The sequence below is a fragment of the Nyctibius grandis genome, chromosome 11 (genome assembly GCF_013368605.1).
Source record: "Nyctibius grandis isolate bNycGra1 chromosome 11, bNycGra1.pri, whole genome shotgun sequence".
Lineage (NCBI taxonomy): Eukaryota > Metazoa > Chordata > Aves > Nyctibiiformes > Nyctibiidae > Nyctibius > Nyctibius grandis.
The window spans coordinates 4,546,701-4,564,122 of NC_090668.1; the positions used below are offsets into that span (position 1 = coordinate 4,546,701).

At 55.1% G+C, this 17,422-nt stretch overlaps 2 protein-coding genes across 2 annotated transcripts; one reads left to right on the forward strand and one right to left on the reverse strand.

Annotated features, from left to right (window-relative positions):
* Positions 1-3,402: 3,402 nt before the first annotated feature.
* Positions 3,403-8,151, forward strand: LOC137668781 (dual oxidase maturation factor 1-like). The gene is made up of 6 exons (XM_068410570.1): positions 3,403-3,549; positions 4,455-4,512; positions 5,104-5,238; positions 5,390-5,603; positions 6,890-7,104; positions 7,937-8,151. Exons 1-6 carry the CDS (start codon positions 3,403-3,405, stop codon positions 8,149-8,151), a joined length of 984 nt encoding a protein of 327 aa, XP_068266671.1.
* Positions 8,152-12,857: 4,706 nt separating this feature from the next.
* DUOXA2 (dual oxidase maturation factor 2) lies at positions 12,858-17,210 on the reverse strand. The gene is made up of 6 exons (XM_068410607.1): positions 17,064-17,210; positions 16,866-16,923; positions 15,136-15,270; positions 14,788-15,001; positions 13,488-13,702; positions 12,858-13,054 (listed from the first exon to the last, which is right to left on the reverse strand). Exons 1-6 carry the CDS (start codon positions 17,208-17,210, stop codon positions 12,858-12,860), a joined length of 966 nt encoding a protein of 321 aa, XP_068266708.1.
* Between the last annotated feature and the right edge of the window lie 212 nt (positions 17,211-17,422).

A 17,422-nucleotide genomic window follows, 5' to 3' on the forward strand; every position in this document is an offset into this window, starting at 1 on the left:
TGGCACCGCGAGAGATGGCGGCTGATCCAACCCTGCGTGGCTGCTTGTGCAAGAGGTGATGGGTGCTGCTCCCCTCGCCCCCACCTCCCTCGGGTGACCTGGATCGGGTGACTCATTCCTAATCGCCCCGTCCATCGCTCGCAAGCGAGTGAAGCAGAAGCTGCCCGACAAAAGAGGGCTGCCCAGGCGAGGGCAGGGTGCTGACGGTGGGAGCACCCTGAGCATGAGGCTGCGAGAACCTGGCGAGCAAGAACAAGTCCTCAGACCTGTTCCCTGGAAACTCTCCGATGAACTACACACCTTTACTACCTGCAGAAATACCCAGAAAATCAAAAAGTGAGGAAAAAAACCCAAAGCCCAGTTATCATCATGACCTCAGGCTTTCTGTAGGACCTCTTCATGGATGCAGAGTGCTGGGTGAGGGGGTAAATCCAGCAGTTTTCCCACGCTTGCCAGCCCACAACCCCCTCAGCACCCCAGGGACGTGGAACAACCCACCACCACCATCGTGCCCCATTTCCATCACTGCTGGAGACAGGTGAGGGAACCAGAGCAGCCCTGTGAGCTCCCCCGATGTCCTTGCACACAGTGTTTTGCTGGGTATCTCCTTTAGAGAAGGAGGAAAACTTCCTCCCCCTGCTTTCATTTTTGGCAATAGGGCATCTCCCCAAAAGACGTGTTTGTGATGCTCGTCCGAACAGCACAAAAACCACGGTGCCTCCACCTCTTTCCAGACAAACCCTATACATTGATTTGGCCAAGCCAGTGCAGAGCCCATCCCTCCGCTGCCTCTTCCAGCTCCAGAGACTGCAACAAGTGATGGTCTAACCCCTGGCCAGACCACTTCTCATCCCGCGTACCACCTCACATGGTTGCATCTTCCCTACCTTAATCAATCTCAGCCTGCCAATTACCAGGCACCTCCTCGGTTATCCCTCTCCCACACCACAGGCAGAGGTATTACCCCCTTTCCAAGAGGTCCAAAGCCCCACATGTGTCCTCTCGATTGTGCCCAGCTTCACAAGGGGAGGTTCAGGTTGGACATTAGGAAGCATTTCTTCTCAGCAAGGGTCATTAGCCATTGGAAGGGGCTGCCCAGGGAGGTGGTGGAGTCACCATCTCTGGAGGGGTTTAAGAAAAGACTGGACATGGCACTTAGTGCCATGGTCTAGTTGCCATGGTGGTGTCAGGGCAATGGTTGGACTCGATGATACCAGAGGGCTCTTCCAACCTGATTGATTCTGTGATTCTGTGAAGTCCACATCTCCCTCCGCTTTGCAGATGCTGCCAGAGCTGGAGCTGCCACCCCATCCCCAGCATTTCCTGCACGGGCAGACACCTCTGCACCACAGCTCTGCGCACACGTTTCCCAGCCACGTCACCCTTGCCACTCTTTATTTAATTTTTTTTAAACAACCCCTGGAGAGGGATTCAGGGCTCAGACTGGGTAACAGCAGTCTGGGACTTGAGGGGAAATGGCAAAGTCTTTGCCCAGAAATGCCCTTGTTTCCTGCTGGGCATCAATTAAAATTTGTTTTTACCCGCCTCTGCCAAGGGGGTGGGAAGCACAGCTTTTCAGGACACCCAGCCAGGCCATCTGCTGGGATGCAGAAAAAAATGCCCAGGGGATGGCAGTAATTGTGCCAGCTTCATGGGGAAGCCCCCAGGCGTGGGTCAGGAGAGTGTTTCTGCCACACTGGGACCTCTCCGTGTCAATGCAACTTGCTTCAGCCAACCAAAACGCCAAAGAATGAGAGCAACCCCCAAAAGCTTGAATTTCCATGATCTCCAGTGAATTTCCATTTCACTATGGTCAGGTTGGTAACTTGATCATCTCCTGCATAATGAAGATGGGAGCCCCTCTAGATCAGTGTCTCTCTGCTGGTCCCCCTCAACAGCCACTGTGTCACCTTGCCCAGGGACCGACAGGTTGGCTGGGACCTTCACAGAATCTCAGAATCACAGAATGGGCTGGGTTGGAAGAGCCCTCTGGGATCATCGAGTCCAACCATTGACCTAACACCACCCTGTCAACTAGACCATGGCACTAAGTGCCACATCCAGTCTTTTCCCAGGGATCCTCCCCCAGGGATGGAGTCAGGAGCAGGGTCAATGAGGAAACCGTGCAGCCACAACCCATGCTAGATGACCTCAGCTGGGATGCTTCACTGGGCAGTGCAGGTGAGGGCTTTGAAGCCTTCTCCTGCTCTCCCCAGCAGGCTCCTGAGGAGCCTGGCAGCCCCAGGGTCTTTGTGCCATAAGGAACAGCTGGACTTCTCACCCCTCTGCAGGAAAAGCTGAGGAAAAGAAGGCAAAGCCCCGCAGGATCGTTCACCTCTGCAACGCTGCACGGCACCGTGCCAGCCCGTAGCTCCCTTGCCTGCCCCAGGGCTCACCAGCAGTGCCAGGGGCCGATCGGCCGTCGGTGAGGCTGCACCATCCAGCCACCTCTGGAGGCGGCACCGTGAAAAACACTGGGAGAAATCCAACTGTGACAGGCCGGGCTGGCTTCTCGCCCGCAGCCGGGGAAGGCAGCGTGGGCAGGGAGGCAGCATCCCGGAGCACGCCGCAGCTCCGCACAGCAGCCAGCCCTCAGGATCGGCCGTGGCGGAGGTAGGCTTGTGTGGGGAAGGGGGCACGGGTGTTTCTCAGCTGCTACAGGGACGGTCCCTGCTGCTGGGGGATGCTGAGCAGCTCCTTCCTAGCAGAGAAGTGCCTTGGCCAAGTGCCGTGGTGAAAACCACAGCTGGCTTCCCGAGCAGCATCCCTCCACCCGCCGCAGCACAGCGTTGCCTCCAGCTGGCTCCTGGGGCAGAGGGTTGGCAGGTGGTGACTGGCACCCTGCTGCCAGGGACAGGCAGTTTCTCTGTCCCCTCTGGGTTACTCCTGTTTCCTTGGACAGCAAGGAGTTACCTCCATCCGGGGCTCGGCGAGGAGCAGCTTGACGGGGCGCATCTGTGCGGTGATTCACCGAGCGCCCAAAGCACAACACCCGCAAACGGGAGCCGGGCTGTTTGGTGAAGAGCTGAGCCAGGGCGAGTGGGAGAACAGGCAAGAGACCAGGGGTCAAGAACAGGCAGAGGAGGGGAGTGAGAAGCCCAGTGATGTATGCATATCTTGCTGTCACATCTTGGGGACAATCTGAGCCCTGGTGACTCCAAACCTGCTTTGCTCTGGGATGTACCCTGGGGAGATGGAGGGCTCCTGTGGGAGAAGCCTGAGTGTATGCCCAGATGCGGGACTGCAATATGCACGGACACTGGAGATGCACACACAGCCGTGCCCAGGACAATGCTGGCAAGTGGGCAGGAGATGGCTCTGCAGAGAAGGCTGGAAGTGTGGAGGTGATCTTCTCCCTAATGTCTCTCTGGGTGCTGATTTCCAGGCATCCCGGGCAGCAAGATGACGCTGTGGAATGGCTCCTTCCCCTTCTACCCTGGCGCCAATGCATGCTTTCCCTTTGATACCACCCGGGCCGTCATCATCTCCATCTTCCTCTCCATATTGGCCACTTTCATCATCATCCTGCCAGGGATCCGGGGCAGGGGGGTAAGTGGAGGGGCTGGGGGAGCTCAGCCCTCTGGTCCCTCATGGTCCCCACATGCCTCCTCCTTCCCAGCCTCAAAACCAAACTTGGGGGCAAACATGCCCCCAGGTTCATGGCCAGGGCTCTGGGATCTCTAGTAAGCCATGGGGGTGAGCTCCAGCCCAACCCATCATGTACCCCCATGCTGGAGACACCAAACTCCACCATCCCAAATCTACAAGGTGCCCAGATCTGAGCTTGGCTGGATTTCACTGTGAGCAAGCCCAAGTGATTTCACAGGAGTGGAAAAACAGGGTGAGGCTCAAAGACTTCACTCCACCTTCCCCAAAACCCCAATAAAAGAAGGAGGTGTGCACTGTGCGTGCGCCAGCACTGCTCGCGGGGCAGTGGCCAACCAACCCCACCGTGAGCCCACTGCTCACACGCTGTGTGCTTGTCGCGTGCTTGGCTTTGCAGCAGGGCTGACCGAGAGGCATCTCCCCCACTCAGGGGACACACTGCGAACCCTCGGCCGCTGCTTTTGTCTCCAGCTGTGGCTAGCTGCCAACACATCCAGACACGTGAGGTTTGGATAAGTGTGGAAATCCCAGCTCAGAACTATTAGAGTGAGTGTCTCCATCCTCCTTCCCAGAGAGGGGATGGCACGACTTTCCCAAATGGGCTGTTTTGATCTTCTTGCTCTGCCTGGATCTCCCTGCTGTCTCCCCCACCCCACAGCAGGGATGCCTCAGCCACCTGTTCTCCCCCCGCCCCATGCCACCCACCTGCAGAGCCCATGGGGTGACTCCCCATGGGAGGGACCAACCTGCTTCTCACCAGCTGGCATTTCTAAATGACATGCTTGGTGCTGAGGTCCTCATGGCAAAATCTGACTGAGACCTGGCCCTCCTCTACTCACTCCTCACAGCGACTCTTCTGGTTCCTGCGGGTGGTGATGGGCCTCTTCGTGGGAGCGGTGGTCCTCAGTGAGTACCGGGGTCCTGGAGGGGAAGTTTAAGGATGCCCAAGACATGAGATATGGAGGACCAAGGCAAGGGAGGGCGAAGAGAGGAGCCAAGTGCCAAGTCCAACTGACAGGATGAGTTTGTGGGGGCGACCAACCCCCTTCTGTGTCTGGAACCTGGCTCCAGCAAGTGGTGGAAGGTGCAAGCACCCATCTGGCTCTTCTCCAAACACTGGCAGCCATATGCACAGACCACCTCCAGGGCAGTCACTGAAAGCCCACCGCCAACTGCCAGGGGACCCAGACAAATTGGCAGGTGTTTAGATGAGGACCAGTGCCTGGATAGTGCCCTCACATCAGCCACATTGCCTCTAGGGCTAGGGTCTGTGCTGGGTCTGAGGAGAAACCAACCCAAGTGGGGGTCTTAGGGTCACGGGTCAAGGTTGGTGTTGGGGAAGGACGTACAAGGCTTCTGCTCCTTGGGACTCACAACCCAGGCCTTGCCCTTGGGATGGGGTAGATGATGCTCAGGCCATGGTGACCGTCATGGCAGGTGCTTCCAGTATTAGATGCCTCGCCGCCAGGTCATGACTAACCTTTGAAGTCTTCACAGCCATACAGTTCACCAGGGACTGGGAGACAGGCTGGGTGACAGCAAACACCTCCTACAAGTCCTTCAGCTGTGCCCTAGTGAACGTGGACATTGGGCTGCACATTGGCCTGGGCGGGGTGAACGTCACACTGGTGGGTGAGTGCATATCACAACAGGAGGGGATCGAGTGCAAGTCTGGCAGCCATGCACCTGGTACTGGGGCTGTGGGCCCTCAAGCCCCCACACCAGGAAGTCTTGGAGCTGCCTCCAAGGCTGAGAAAGGTCCTTAGTCTTCATCATCTGGCAGGAAACCCAGTGAATCAGGTCAATGAGACCATCAACTACAACGAGCACTTTGCCTGGAGCTTCGGTGCAGACTATGACCAGAGCTACGGTGAAGGGCTGGAGAAGGGGCTGCCCAGCCCCATCCTCTACGTGGCAGAGAAGTTCACCACGCAAAGCCCCTGCAGCGTACACAGGCAATACCGCATCTCCGGCCACTATGCGTCCCTCACACTGTGGTAAGTTAGAGCAAGAGGTCAGCCCTCTCTCTGCTCAGCGGGGAGGTGGAGAGAACCAGGTAGAGCAGAGAGAGCTTGATGGAGCCACCGTCTTCCCTGTAAGGCCATGCCAAATCCTTAGCTGGCCCCTGTCACCCGCCCTTCTGCAAAACAAGGGATGCTCATGCTTCCTGGCCAACTCATCTCCCCAGAGTCCTCTTCTGTGTCCTCTGCCCAGATGTGCAAAATTGCTGTTGGAGAAAAAATATTCTCCATTTAAAGGAAAGCAGATGCAATTGTGTGGGGCTTATGGGGCAAGGTCCTCTCCCAAGTAAGATATGGAGTCCCGATAAGACCAGCCGTGGAAGGGGTTCCTCTTTCATGCCCAAGAGGACATGAGCCCTGCTGGTGGGGAGTGGGAGAGAGCGTCAAGAGGATGCTCAGAGACTGTCTTGTGGTGTAAAGCTGAGAGCCCTTGTGTGTGTTGTGATCATGGAGTCTCAGCACATCCCCACGTGTCTCAGAGGTCGTGGGAAAGGCACTGCAGGGAAGAGTGTCTTGCGATTTCCCCCTGTGGACGTAGGCTCCAGGTCCCTGTCCACATCTCCTGTTTCAGGAAAAATAACTAGCCCTGCCCAAACCTTTCTGCTGTTGAGAAGAAGTATTTCAAGGCAGGGATGTTGATGTAAACTTATTTTTCATTATTATTCTTGGAATCAGAACGATTTGTTAGGTTCACCTCCCCAGCAAGCTGAACCCAATCCCCACACACAGGGCAGGGCTGACAGCTGGGTTCACTCCAAGTGCTGAATCAGATGTGGGCACGGCTCGTGCCGTTCTCCAAACAAAGGTCTCCCTTGTTGCCATTCTCCCTTTCAACAGATGGGAACTGCCTGGGGGGCAGCCAGTTGTGGAGGGCCACAAGAGTCAGAGAAAGAGCTAATTTGGAGGGACCTCCAGAGTTTTCTACTCCTCCCCACCCCCGGCCCCACCCAGAGTAGGGCTAATGTCAAAGCTGTATCAAGGTGCCCGGGGTTTCGTGAAGTTCGTCACTGAATGTCCCCAGGCATGGATATCCCTCTCCACCACTGTGGGACCTGCTCCACAGCTCCAGCATTCATGCAGTTACAGAATCGTTTGGGTTGGAAAGGATGTCCTTAGATCAGCCTGTCCAGCCCACCTGCTCAAGCAAGGCCAGCTCGAGCAGGTTGCCCAGGGCTGTATCCCTCCATTAGGATGTGGAGAGGAGACCCTGAGAAAAGGCTGCAAGCATGATGCTTCCGCTTGGTTTTGTGGTCCTTTCACAGGATGGCCTTTTGCATGTGGCTCCTTTCCATCCTATTGTTCTCCATGCCCATCCTGCTCTACGGCAGTTACATGCTCCTGCTCACTGCTGCGCTCATGCTCTTCTCACTGCTCTTCTTCTTCACTGCGAGGAACACTCCGAAGTGTCCCATCCAGTTTGGCCCAACTTCCCTGAAAACAGACTATGGAGGATCCTTTTGGCTGACATTAGCGACAGGTGAGTGCTCAGCTTGCTTCTGGGGCTTTTGTCCTTTATCCTTGCAGTGATGATGCTCAGTGATGCCCCAACAGCGCCTCATCCCTTCTGTCTCCATGGCTGGTCACAGAAAATGAATTTTTTTTTTTTAAATGACATGCAAGAATTTAGGATAGCATCATCAAGACAGGGGGAAAAAGAGCTGAGCAGCCAGGAGATCTGAATGGCCAAAGTCATCTGCATGGAGGTGTGCCCAGAGGAGTGCCATGATAGTCATGAATCGCAGAGTCAGGGAAAGACCTGCCCTGGAAGTACCTTTGGGGGTGTCTCTCCTAGGCCTTGCCCAGAGCAGGGCTAACCTCAAAGCCACATCAGCCTTGTTCAGTCTGGTGCTGGATGTGCCCATGGCTAGAGATCCCCCCTGCCTTTCAGGACCTGCCCCACAGCTGCCCCACTCACGGGCAGCAATTATTTCCTTTTATCAAACTGGAATTTCCCATGTTACAACTGTGCACCTCCGAGAAGAGACTGGCTCTTTTTCAGCAGCAGAAGATGGCAATTAGATCCTCTGTAGACTCCTAAACAAGCCCAGCTCCTCCAGCCTTTCCCCATACATGGTAGGCTCCAGCCCCAACTCTCTTGGCCATTTCCTCCAGTTCATTGACTTCTCTTTTGTACTGGGGAGCCCAAACTGATGGCAAAGTCCAGATGTGGAGAAGGAAATAACAGCTTCCCTTGACCTTCTTGGTGATGCCATGTGCTGTTGGCCTCCAACCCCAGATCCAGGTCTGGATGGGGACGAGACACAGCAAGCAGGAGGTGCTAACGTGTCTCCCCATGCTATGCGTTGCAGGGCTGCTGTGCCTGCTGCTGGGCTTGGGCATCATCATTCTGAACTCTGTGCAGCCAGAGAAGCTGAAGCTTCTCTTTAACCTGGATGAGGGAAAGGGAGAAGAAGAGGAGGAGTGGGACAAGTCCTACCTGCCTGCTGAGCCCAGCTCCTCTGCACAGGATGTGCTGATGGTCCCCCTGGGTGAGCTTTGCGAGGTGACAGCCACCCGGCTGTAACGGACTGGGGGGAGACAGGGCAAGGCCTGAGGACACCTCTTCTGAATTCACGCTCCAGTCCAACCCCACCAGGAGCCCAGGTGGGAAGAGACACAACAAGAGCCATGTGATGAGAATATCCAAGTCTGGAAAGGTGTCTCAAATACGACAGTTTGCCCTCATTTTTTTTTTTTCTATTGTTTTACTCACCAGCAGCTGGAAGAGCTTTTAGGTTGAGGAGAATCCATGCCCCATCCCTGGCCATCCAGTTACAGGCACTGGGCTACTGCCCTTCCCCTTAGTCCCTCCCCAACAAACCCTAAGAGTCCTCCCTAAGATACAGAGACTAAACCAGAACAAACTGGAGAGAAACCAAATAGCTGCAGATGCATAGATATGAACCAAAAGAGAAGTACAGCCCCCGCAACAGCACCCCCACCCTGAAGGCCCCCAAGAAGTCCCCTCTGCCCAGGGATGCTCTTCCCATCAGCAGTCAGGAAGAGTGAGTGGAGCTGTGCTCACCAGGGTGCCCTGTATCCAACACCTCCTCTTGGTCCAGGGTGAAGAGCAGGTTGGCAAGGAGGCCCACTATTTAGTAGGATGCTGGAGGTACAAGACTTTGGAGGCCTCAATTTCAGACCCATCCTGACACCCACAGCTCAAGTTCGATGCAAGTCTGAGATGTGCTGGGCTGTACATGGGGCTGGAAGCGGCACAGTCAGGAGTTGGTTGGCTCCTGCTTCTTACAGTGCTTATAAACGCCCCAAACCACATCCTGTGAGCAGCCTGTAAGTTATCAGTGCTCTCGCAGCCCTCTGAAAGGGAGACAAAACGTTCCAGTGGGAGGGAAGGAGAGGAGGAGACAGGAATGGAGGTGCTACAGTGCCCTGGAGAGCGGCTGTGATCAATTAGCAAGAGGTGAGCATCCACCTGGTCTGGAAGGCTTGGTTTCCTCCTGCTCAGCTGTGGAAATACACGTGACGTGGGGCACGCGATGCTGAAATCCCGCACACCCAAGGCGGATGCAGCCTCCCACTCCTGGCTGCTGACAGCCAGCAGGTACCCTGCCCACGCAGGAAGGGAGGGAGCGTGTTTCAGGATTGTACCCCTTGAACTCTGCAAAGGTTTTGCAACCTTTTTTTTCTCTGCTTTGCACCCACTTATTTTCCCCTCTATATCAATAAAATAAGTTGGACCTGGTCTTTCTCTTGCCTGTTGATGGAGGTGTCCCTCTGAGGGCTGGCAGGGTGTGGATGCTCTGTTGCTGTGGCATGGCAGCCATAGGGAAGGGAAGAAGGCAAAGGCAGAGCCCTTTTTTGGTCCCATATGGAGCATCTGACCATGGCTAGTCGGTGCAGGGCAATAAAGGCAGGTCAACGCGCAGTAAATAGGGTATCAGAGCATCCCCAGGCAAACGAGCAGGGGGGATACGGGAGGAGTTTAGCTCCTGGAGTGACCCTGAGCATGTGGAAGGTTTGGCGGGAGCAATCCCCAGCCCAGCAGAGAGGTTTGCAGAGGGATCACCATGGGGCAGGCCCTCTGGGGAGGGGGTGCTCAGATATGGCATCCTGCCCCATCCCACTCCAAATGGAGGAGCCTTCAATGAGGACCTAGAGGACCCAAAAGTCATTTAAAAATAGGTTGGAGCTGAAGTCCTTGGGCTTGGAATACCTCAGCCAGGATGTTCCCAATGGCATCGACTAGGAGATGCTTCAGCCTATGGATGGACTAGATCCAAGGTGCAACAAACACCTTTTATTGATTGAATTGAAATGCAGCCCTCGTAAACCTCTGCCTTTCCCTGGCTTGTTCCCCCTTGCAGCCCAGCCTGGGGGGCAGGGGAGTGGGCAGCTCTGCTGCCTGCTAGATGGCACGGTGGCTGCATGCCCTGGTGCAATGAGTGCCTCCAGGCATGGGGACCATGGTCCTGGCAGAGCCCCAGGCTGTGCTCTCTGAGATGCTTGTGGTGTTTGCCTCACTGCTGGCACTGACTCCCTGGTTAGATGCCAGATTCCCTGGACAGCGCGGGTCCAGGAGCAGCCTGGGCTGAGAGCCAGGGATTTAGTGGCAATTATTTTATGTCTTGTTGTCTAACAACGGCTCAGTCCAGCCAGGAAACCGAGCCAGGAGCTGTGGTGGACAGAGGTAGGACCTGCAGCAGCACAACCCAGGGGCTGTACAGCCACAGCTCTTATAGTGCATGTGAAGAAGCTGCTATGACAACACGTGGTGAGGCAAAATAACCATCCCTGAGCAACGGCCCTCGTCTGTGCACCTTCCTGTGGTGGCAAGGGAAGAAGTCCTCCACCTGCCAATCTCCTTGCAGGTGGCCAGCCCCCGTGACACAGCCAGCCCCTGTTGTCCTGACCCCCTGCTCTGCAGGAGACACAATGCGTGAAGGGGTCTCTGCATCCCCCATCATGTCACTGCTCGGTTCGCCCCGTGCAAGCCCTGCTGCAGAAATCCCGGCCATCCTGTGTTTGCTAGGAAGCAGGCAAGACACACAGAGCTCTGGTGTCTCTGTGCTTCAAACAGATGGAATTTTGTTTATGTTTTGTTTATTCGGGTTCATGCCCCTGTATGTCTGATGCAACAGGCCAAAGCTTTTCTGCTGGTGAGGATGCTGTTGCGGGGAAATCATGCCTAAAAGGAGGAGATGAGGCTGGACAGCGCTAGTTGTGGTGGCAGAAAGGATCACAGAATCACAGAATTGTCTTGGTTGGAAAGGACCTTTAAGATCATCGAGTCCAACCATCAACCCAACACTACTAAGTCAGCCACTAAACAATATCCCTAAACAATATTCCTCAGCACCACATCTACATGGCTTTTAAATCCCTTCAGGGATGGTGACTCCACCACTGCCCTGGGCAGCCTGTTCCAATGCTTGATAACCCTTTCCATGAAGAAATTTTCCCTGATCTCCAATCTAAACCTCCCCTGGCACAACTTGAGGCCGTTTCCTCTCATCCTATCACTTGTTACCTGGGAGAAGAGACCGACCCCACCTCGCTACAACCTCCTTTCAGGTAGTTGTAAACAGCGATAAGGTCTCCCCTGAGCCTCCTTTTCTCCAGGCTAAACACCCCCAGTTCCCTCAGCTTCTCCTCATAAGACTTGTTCTCTAGACCCTTCACCAACTTCGTAGCCCTTCTTTGGACTCTCTCCAGCACCTCAATGTCTTTCTTGTAGTGAAAGATGGGAAACCCCCTCAGCCTCCTGTGCTTTCAGGGCACAGGATCTGTCCCATATCAGCCCGAATAACTTGTGGTTGGTTGTAGCTCTTCCCACAATGCCTCTGCACCTGACATGTCTGGATGCAGGAAAGACTGGAGAAAGGATCCTCGTTTTCCTGAGGGATTTTCGTTGGTTTAATCTTATGGCTTTTGTCGTGCCACTTGGCTAGTTAAAGTCCTTTTGAGGCTCTCTTACAGCGTGATGCTCTCCACAACAAGGGTTTCTCAAGAGCTTACCTTGACACATGCCAACAAGCCTCATCCTTCCTTGGAGGCACCTCTGCCAGGGCAGCTTCCCCCATGGGAAGGGTGCGTCTGCTGGGGGCTTGAAAGCAGTCCCCTCACAGCCCCCGTGTAAAAAAACAGCCTCCAAAATTGCCCAAAGCGCTTCAAAGGAGCAGGTTTTTAATAAAGTTTTATTGGAAATTATAATTCTTTCCCATAACAAATCACATTAGTGCAACACAAATATCATGTGAGAGAAGTAACTAACTTAACAGTGAGGGTCTTTTCTCAGAAAGAAAAGAGCCAAAATACTGAAATTATGTCCTTTACAATTAATTGGACTGAAGCTGCCCAGGTCTCCAGCATTCAGATATGGCAATCTCCTTGTGCCAGCCCATGGAGACTTCATCAGGCCGGTGGGTTTGGTGCCAGAGCCCATCTTCTGTTTGGAGTAACGCAGCTTGAGATGCACGTCATTCCTCACCTTGGCCGGGTCTGACTCCTGGCCTCAGGCCTGCGTTTCGTGGTGACCCCAGCCAGCCCAAGTGTGCTCCAGCTGGGTGGGGGCAACTTCGTTCTTCCCTCTCCTTCCTTTCCTCTGGCATCTTTGTGGCCCATGCTAGGCTACAAGTCTTATCTAACAAAGCCCAAGTTTGAAAGTGAAAATAATCACATCACCACGTTCCTCCCCAGCAAACTCCACCGCATGTTTAGTCAGTCTTTAGTTCTGGAGCAGCTTTTTTACTCCAGTTTGTGCAGCTTCCAGCCTGACAGAGCTTGGGTCTGTGCCTGGCTTTCCTAGGGACGCCTAAAGGTCTACACTGAACATCAGTGCTTGAGAAAGAAATGAGCAGGTTTAATCACCAGCTTTTGGAGTCACGGGTGCTCCCCGTGAGAAATCTCACCAGTGAGCTTAGTTTCTGGTGTGGGACCTGGCCATCGGAGACTCGCTGCACCAAGATGTGCCAGGGCATGGAGCAGGAGGGGCGTTTGCCCTGGGACAGGGATCCCTGGGTGAGCGTGCAGCTCAAGTTGCCGGGGCTGTGAGCTGCTCCCATCGCAGCCTGCTGGCTCTCTGCACAGCCTGCCCTTTTCCAGAGGGCATGGTCAGGGAGATACAGTCTGCAAAGGTACCCATCCCAACATGGACTCGTGCACTCTTCAAAGGCAGTTGGATGGGGAAATGGGTCTCTGGTGACATCAAGAAGGGTTTGTGCTCTGCCCTTTCAGGCCCACCTTCAGGGAAAGAGTGGGAAAAACTTTCTTCTAGATGCCATTGGGGTTGAGTTTGGAGGGATGAGAAGGAGGCAGTTCTTCATTCACAAAATGAGGGTTGACGTGCACTTCAGTCATCTGGTACTCCTCTGCTTTGTCCTCACGGAGATCAAAGAAAGTTTTCAGTAGGTCCAAGTTGAAGAAGTGCAGTGCGACAACAGTGATCCCAGCCACAAGACAAAACAAGCCTGGAAGACAACGTGCTTTCTGAGAGAGTTCCTGTAAACACCAGCACACTTCCCACCCCAAGCCCCTTCTCGATGGCCCCCTGCCAGGGGACAATGCCTTCTCTTATAGAAGATGGCCTTCTACTGTATGAGGTGGCTTCAGCTGCTGTGCTGAGCATCTTAAAACCCAGGCAAGTGATCCCTATCTCCTTGCATTACTGCACTTCAGGGACTAAAAATCCCTCCATCACCCTTGAGACGGGACTGGTGCTCCCCCGTCTGCCAGCCCTTTCCACATCTCCGCCGGGGTCTGCTTCGCCAAGGAACAGGCTGGGGCTCTAGTGGGCTGCGCTCCCTGATCTCTCTCACCTGCACTTCTAGGGGGAAAGCGCTGGGACTTCTGCACTCCCAGAGGGACAAGGTGGTGTGCCCTGATGTAGCTTGGTGTCCTTACCGATCGCTAGCGTGAGCCAGAAAGATCCCCCATAGCCTGTGTGCAGGATTGCAGTCCCAAACTGGATGGGGCAGATCAGGGAGCTCCTCACAGTGGAGAACGAGAGCAATGAAAAGATCATGAAGGCCCCTGTGACCATCAGCATGTAGCCTCCATAGACTAGGACGGGCATGGAGAAGAGCATGTTGGAGATGAGCCAAGTGCAAAAGGCCACCCTGGAGACAAGAGAAGACCAATGGATGAGTTGTGCAAGTACCATGGACTACAACAATCTCTGTGAGGATTTCGATGTGGGAGGAGGAATCTGGGGTTCAGGTTGCATTGTATGAGGCCAAGAAGCTCTGTGGAGAGGCTGGAGTGACCCCTGGCCTCCCAGGCTGGGCAAGCAGATGTGCAATGCTCTCACTGCTACATCCAGAAGGCAGAAGCCTGGATTTCCTCTTCCCATTGCTCAGCCCACAGACCACACCAGCCTCAAGGAGGCCACGGCAGCCCACTCAGCATCTAGACCACCTCAGCATCCTGCGCTTCCACATGTGGGGCACTGCAGACCCCAGAGAGCAGCACACAGGACTGGGATAATTGCAGAAGTAGGCTTAAGTCATTTGCAGCAGCTCTGACCTTGTCTCAGGAGCTGGGTGACAGGGGAAGCTTTCAGCTATGGACCAGGAGTTCTTGCTCCATGGTACCACCAGGCCCCTCTCCTGGCTCCTGCATCCCTGCTCTCAAACCCAGTGCAGGGGAACAGCGCTGCAATGGTCCTTGTCCTCCACAAGCCATGGTAGAGAGGAGCATCTCCTGACAGTCATGGACCAGCTCTCCCTCAGCCCAGATAAGCAGTAATGTGTCACTGCCCAGCAGATCCAACTAAAGAGTCAAGATCGACCCCATAATAACAGCATCATCAGCTTCTCCTCATCTGGTCCCACTCCCAAACATCAAATACCCTCACAGATGGGGATGGGAGAATACTGCACATGTCCATGGGCCTCTCTGGGCCACTGAGGACAGCAGCTCCAACTCCCTCCATGGGGATGGACCCCTGCCATCATCACCGCATCACAGCAGGGATCTGTACCATGTTCCTGTCTTCCATGCCCAGCCCTGGTGAAGTTGACCAGCAGAGAGAACCAGGACCATCCCTCTCATCTGCTCACCCCAAGGTGCATACAGGGCCACTAGTTTGACCACAGCCTTGCAGAGGCCCCTTCATGCACATGGCTCTCCTCCTGGGAAGGGCAGCAGAGCCTTTCCCACGTCCTTGCATCCCCCCTGCCTGCACCAGGAGAGAAAGGCTCACCAGAGAGTGGCCGATGCGTAGTGGCCGGAGATGCGGTACTGCCTGTGCATGCTGCAGGGGCTTTGCGTGGTGAACTTCTCCGCCACGTAGAGGATGGGGCTGGGCAGGCCCCTCTCCAGCCCTTCACTGTAGCTGTGGTCGTAGTCTGCATCGAAGCTCCAGGCAAAGTGCTCGTTGTAGTTGATGGTCTCGTTGACCTGATTCACTGGGTTTCCTGCCGGAGGGAAAAGGCTGAGGTCCTGCTGTGTGCCAGGAGCCTCCATGTAGACCAAGGCCACCCACAGAGCACTTGGAGACCTCCTGGGGCCATGGCCGCTCCAGAGCTGCGGACGGGGACATCAGACTCACCCATGAGCGTGACATTCACCCCTGCCAGGCCAACGTGCAGCCCGACATCCGCGTTCACCAGGGCACTGCTGAAGGACTTGTAGGAGGTGTTTGCCTTCACCCAGCCGGTCTCCCAGTCCCCCGTGAACTGGACAGCTGCGAGGAAAAGTAAAGCTGGGGTTAAAGAGGGGCCGGTCTCAGCGTTTGCTGTGCTCAAGGGGATCACAGGCGAGCACAATGGCGGCGTTCCCACCGTGGCACTGCAAGGGAGTGTGAGGAGGGCAGGAGAGCTGACTCAGCCACCCAGACGTGCCTCAACCAGCTCCCACACCCTGGCATAGCTCATGTCCTACCCTCGCTGAGCATCCACTCCCTCGATCCGGGAGCAGGGGAGCTCAGATCCCCAGGGATGAACCCCATGACCTGATTCCTCCTTGGACATCCTCTCTGGGACTTCCCTGCAAGCTCCATGCCATGGCCAGCACCACGGCCCCCAGGGACAGGGCTCGGAGGTGAGCCTGTTCCTCAGCCTCAGGAACAGGGGTGAGTTTCATTGCCAAATATTAAGCTCCCTAGATCGCACTATCAGTGAATAGTGACGATCACTGTCAAACGGAGGCAGTGGAAGGAGGTGGCAAGTGCCGGCACAGCTCTGCCAGCCATTTCAGCTGGGGGAAGAATTTGAGACGTTTCTGGTGTATGTTTTTTGGGACAAAGTACCCTTTTCTGAAACACTTTCACTTTGCGGTAGGCTTAGTTTTCCGGCACTGAAACTAGCTGAAAGTGAAGGTTGTGATTTAATCTCAGCCTGAACGAGACCTTTTATACCTTCCCAAAAATAAGTTCAGCTGCTGAATCCACTTGTGAGGGCACTGACCCAGTAGCAGCTCTGCAGGAATGTTTTCCAGCCGCAGTGTGCCCTGCTGCCACCAGACAGAAACCCTGGTGCTGGCTTTAAAACAATTAATTCCTCCTGTGTGCCCAAGCAGTGCCTGGCTGCATCCTTGTAAGGAGAGCAGCGTTGGGTGGTTCTCCAGGGCTGGTTAAGGCTGTGGAGCAAGCCCTGACCTCCACCCCTCTGCCATCTCCATCCTGGCACCATGTTCCCGGGCAGCTCTGGTGGCATCTCCCAGCACCTGGATATCCCCCAGTGGAGGGTGACCGCCAGATGCCGGACAGGCCCATGTGTCAGCCAGCAGAGTCCCACAGCTGGTCACAGACTGGGTATCTACTTCTGTCGCCTGGTCGAATCAGGGGTTGGGTCATTTAGCTTGTGCTTCATCAGCCCTCTCCAAGCAGTCTTGTAATTTGCCCTGTCCTTCGCAGCAGGAGAGTTTCTTTGATTTAGGGTCAGGGCTGGTTGCTCTTTCCATCCGGCATCTTCTGTCCCCTCAGTACATCTTTTTCTTACGTGTCCTGTCACCCTGTCCAAGTTGGAAATCCCACAGCCTGGTTTCCACCACCAGTCCCATTTATTACGGAAGATTTCCTGATTTCTACTAAATCAAATCCTCTCCTCCATCTCCTCCTGCCTTGCTCCTTGGAAGGTCTTTACCCCCACACACACACTTCTGCCCTGCCTGTGTTTTATTTCATCCTGCCCTCTCCACGTCACCGCAAGGCTCCTCTCATCCTCTAAACGTGCCTGGCTGCAGTCCGAGCCGCTCGGCCATGCTCCCTCAGCAGCGGACAGCTCAGGAGGGCTTAATCCTGCCCCCAGACCCACCCTCCAAGGGCTGTGCAGCACTTACCGACTATCACCACTCCCACGAGGAGGCTGAGGAGAACCCGGAGCGTCCAGTACAGCCTCTGCGGGGAGAGAGGTGGGACATCAGGCAGGGAGGAACAGCCCTGGCTGTCCTCCCGCCTCACCCCAAACCAGCCAGGAGTGTCCCAGCGTCCAAAACATGGGGAGCAGATGCTTATCCCCAGGGAGAGGGGTCACACACCGCCCGTCCGCGGATGCCCGGGATGATGAGCAGGAAGCTGCAAGCGAACGTTAGGAAGACCACGATCACTATGATGGTGCTGACGTCAAACACGAAGGCCTTCCTCTGCTGCGGGTAGAAGGGGTAGATGCCATCAAAGAGAGTCATCTTGCACCTCCGGCAGCCTGCAGGAGAGAGGCGGTCATGGCAGGGACCCTGCACTGCCCTGAGCCCGTGGTGGCCAGCCCCAGCTCAGCTCTGGAGTAACCAGGTCCACCTCAAAACTCCCCAGAGGGACAAGGAAATGTGATGCTGCAAGGAAACAGGCAGGGTGAAACACTTCCCAGCAGAGAAACACGTCACCCAAAAGCCCTTGGTGA

Excerpts from the sequence above, each read along its gene's own strand:
- LOC137668781 (XM_068410570.1), top strand. The coding sequence starts at position 3,403 with ATGACGCTGTGGAATGGCTCCTTCCCCTTCTACCCTGGCGCCAATGCA. Across the intron at positions 4,513-5,103 it reads CGTGGGAGCGGTGGTCCTCA|CCATACAGTTCACCAGGGAC; the intron begins GTGAGTACCGGG and ends AAGTCTTCACAG. Across the intron at positions 5,604-6,889 it reads TATGCGTCCCTCACACTGTG|GATGGCCTTTTGCATGTGGC; the intron begins GTAAGTTAGAGC and ends GTCCTTTCACAG.
- DUOXA2 (XM_068410607.1), bottom strand. The coding sequence starts at position 17,210 with ATGACTCTCTTTGATGGCATCTACCCCTTCTACCCGCAGCAGAGGAAG. Across the intron at positions 15,271-16,865 it reads CGTGGGAGTGGTGATAGTCG|CTGTCCAGTTCACGGGGGAC; the intron begins GTAAGTGCTGCA and ends TTTTCCTCGCAG. Across the intron at positions 13,055-13,487 it reads CTGGCTCACGCTAGCGATCG|GCTTGTTTTGTCTTGTGGCT; the intron begins GTAAGGACACCA and ends GTTGTCTTCCAG.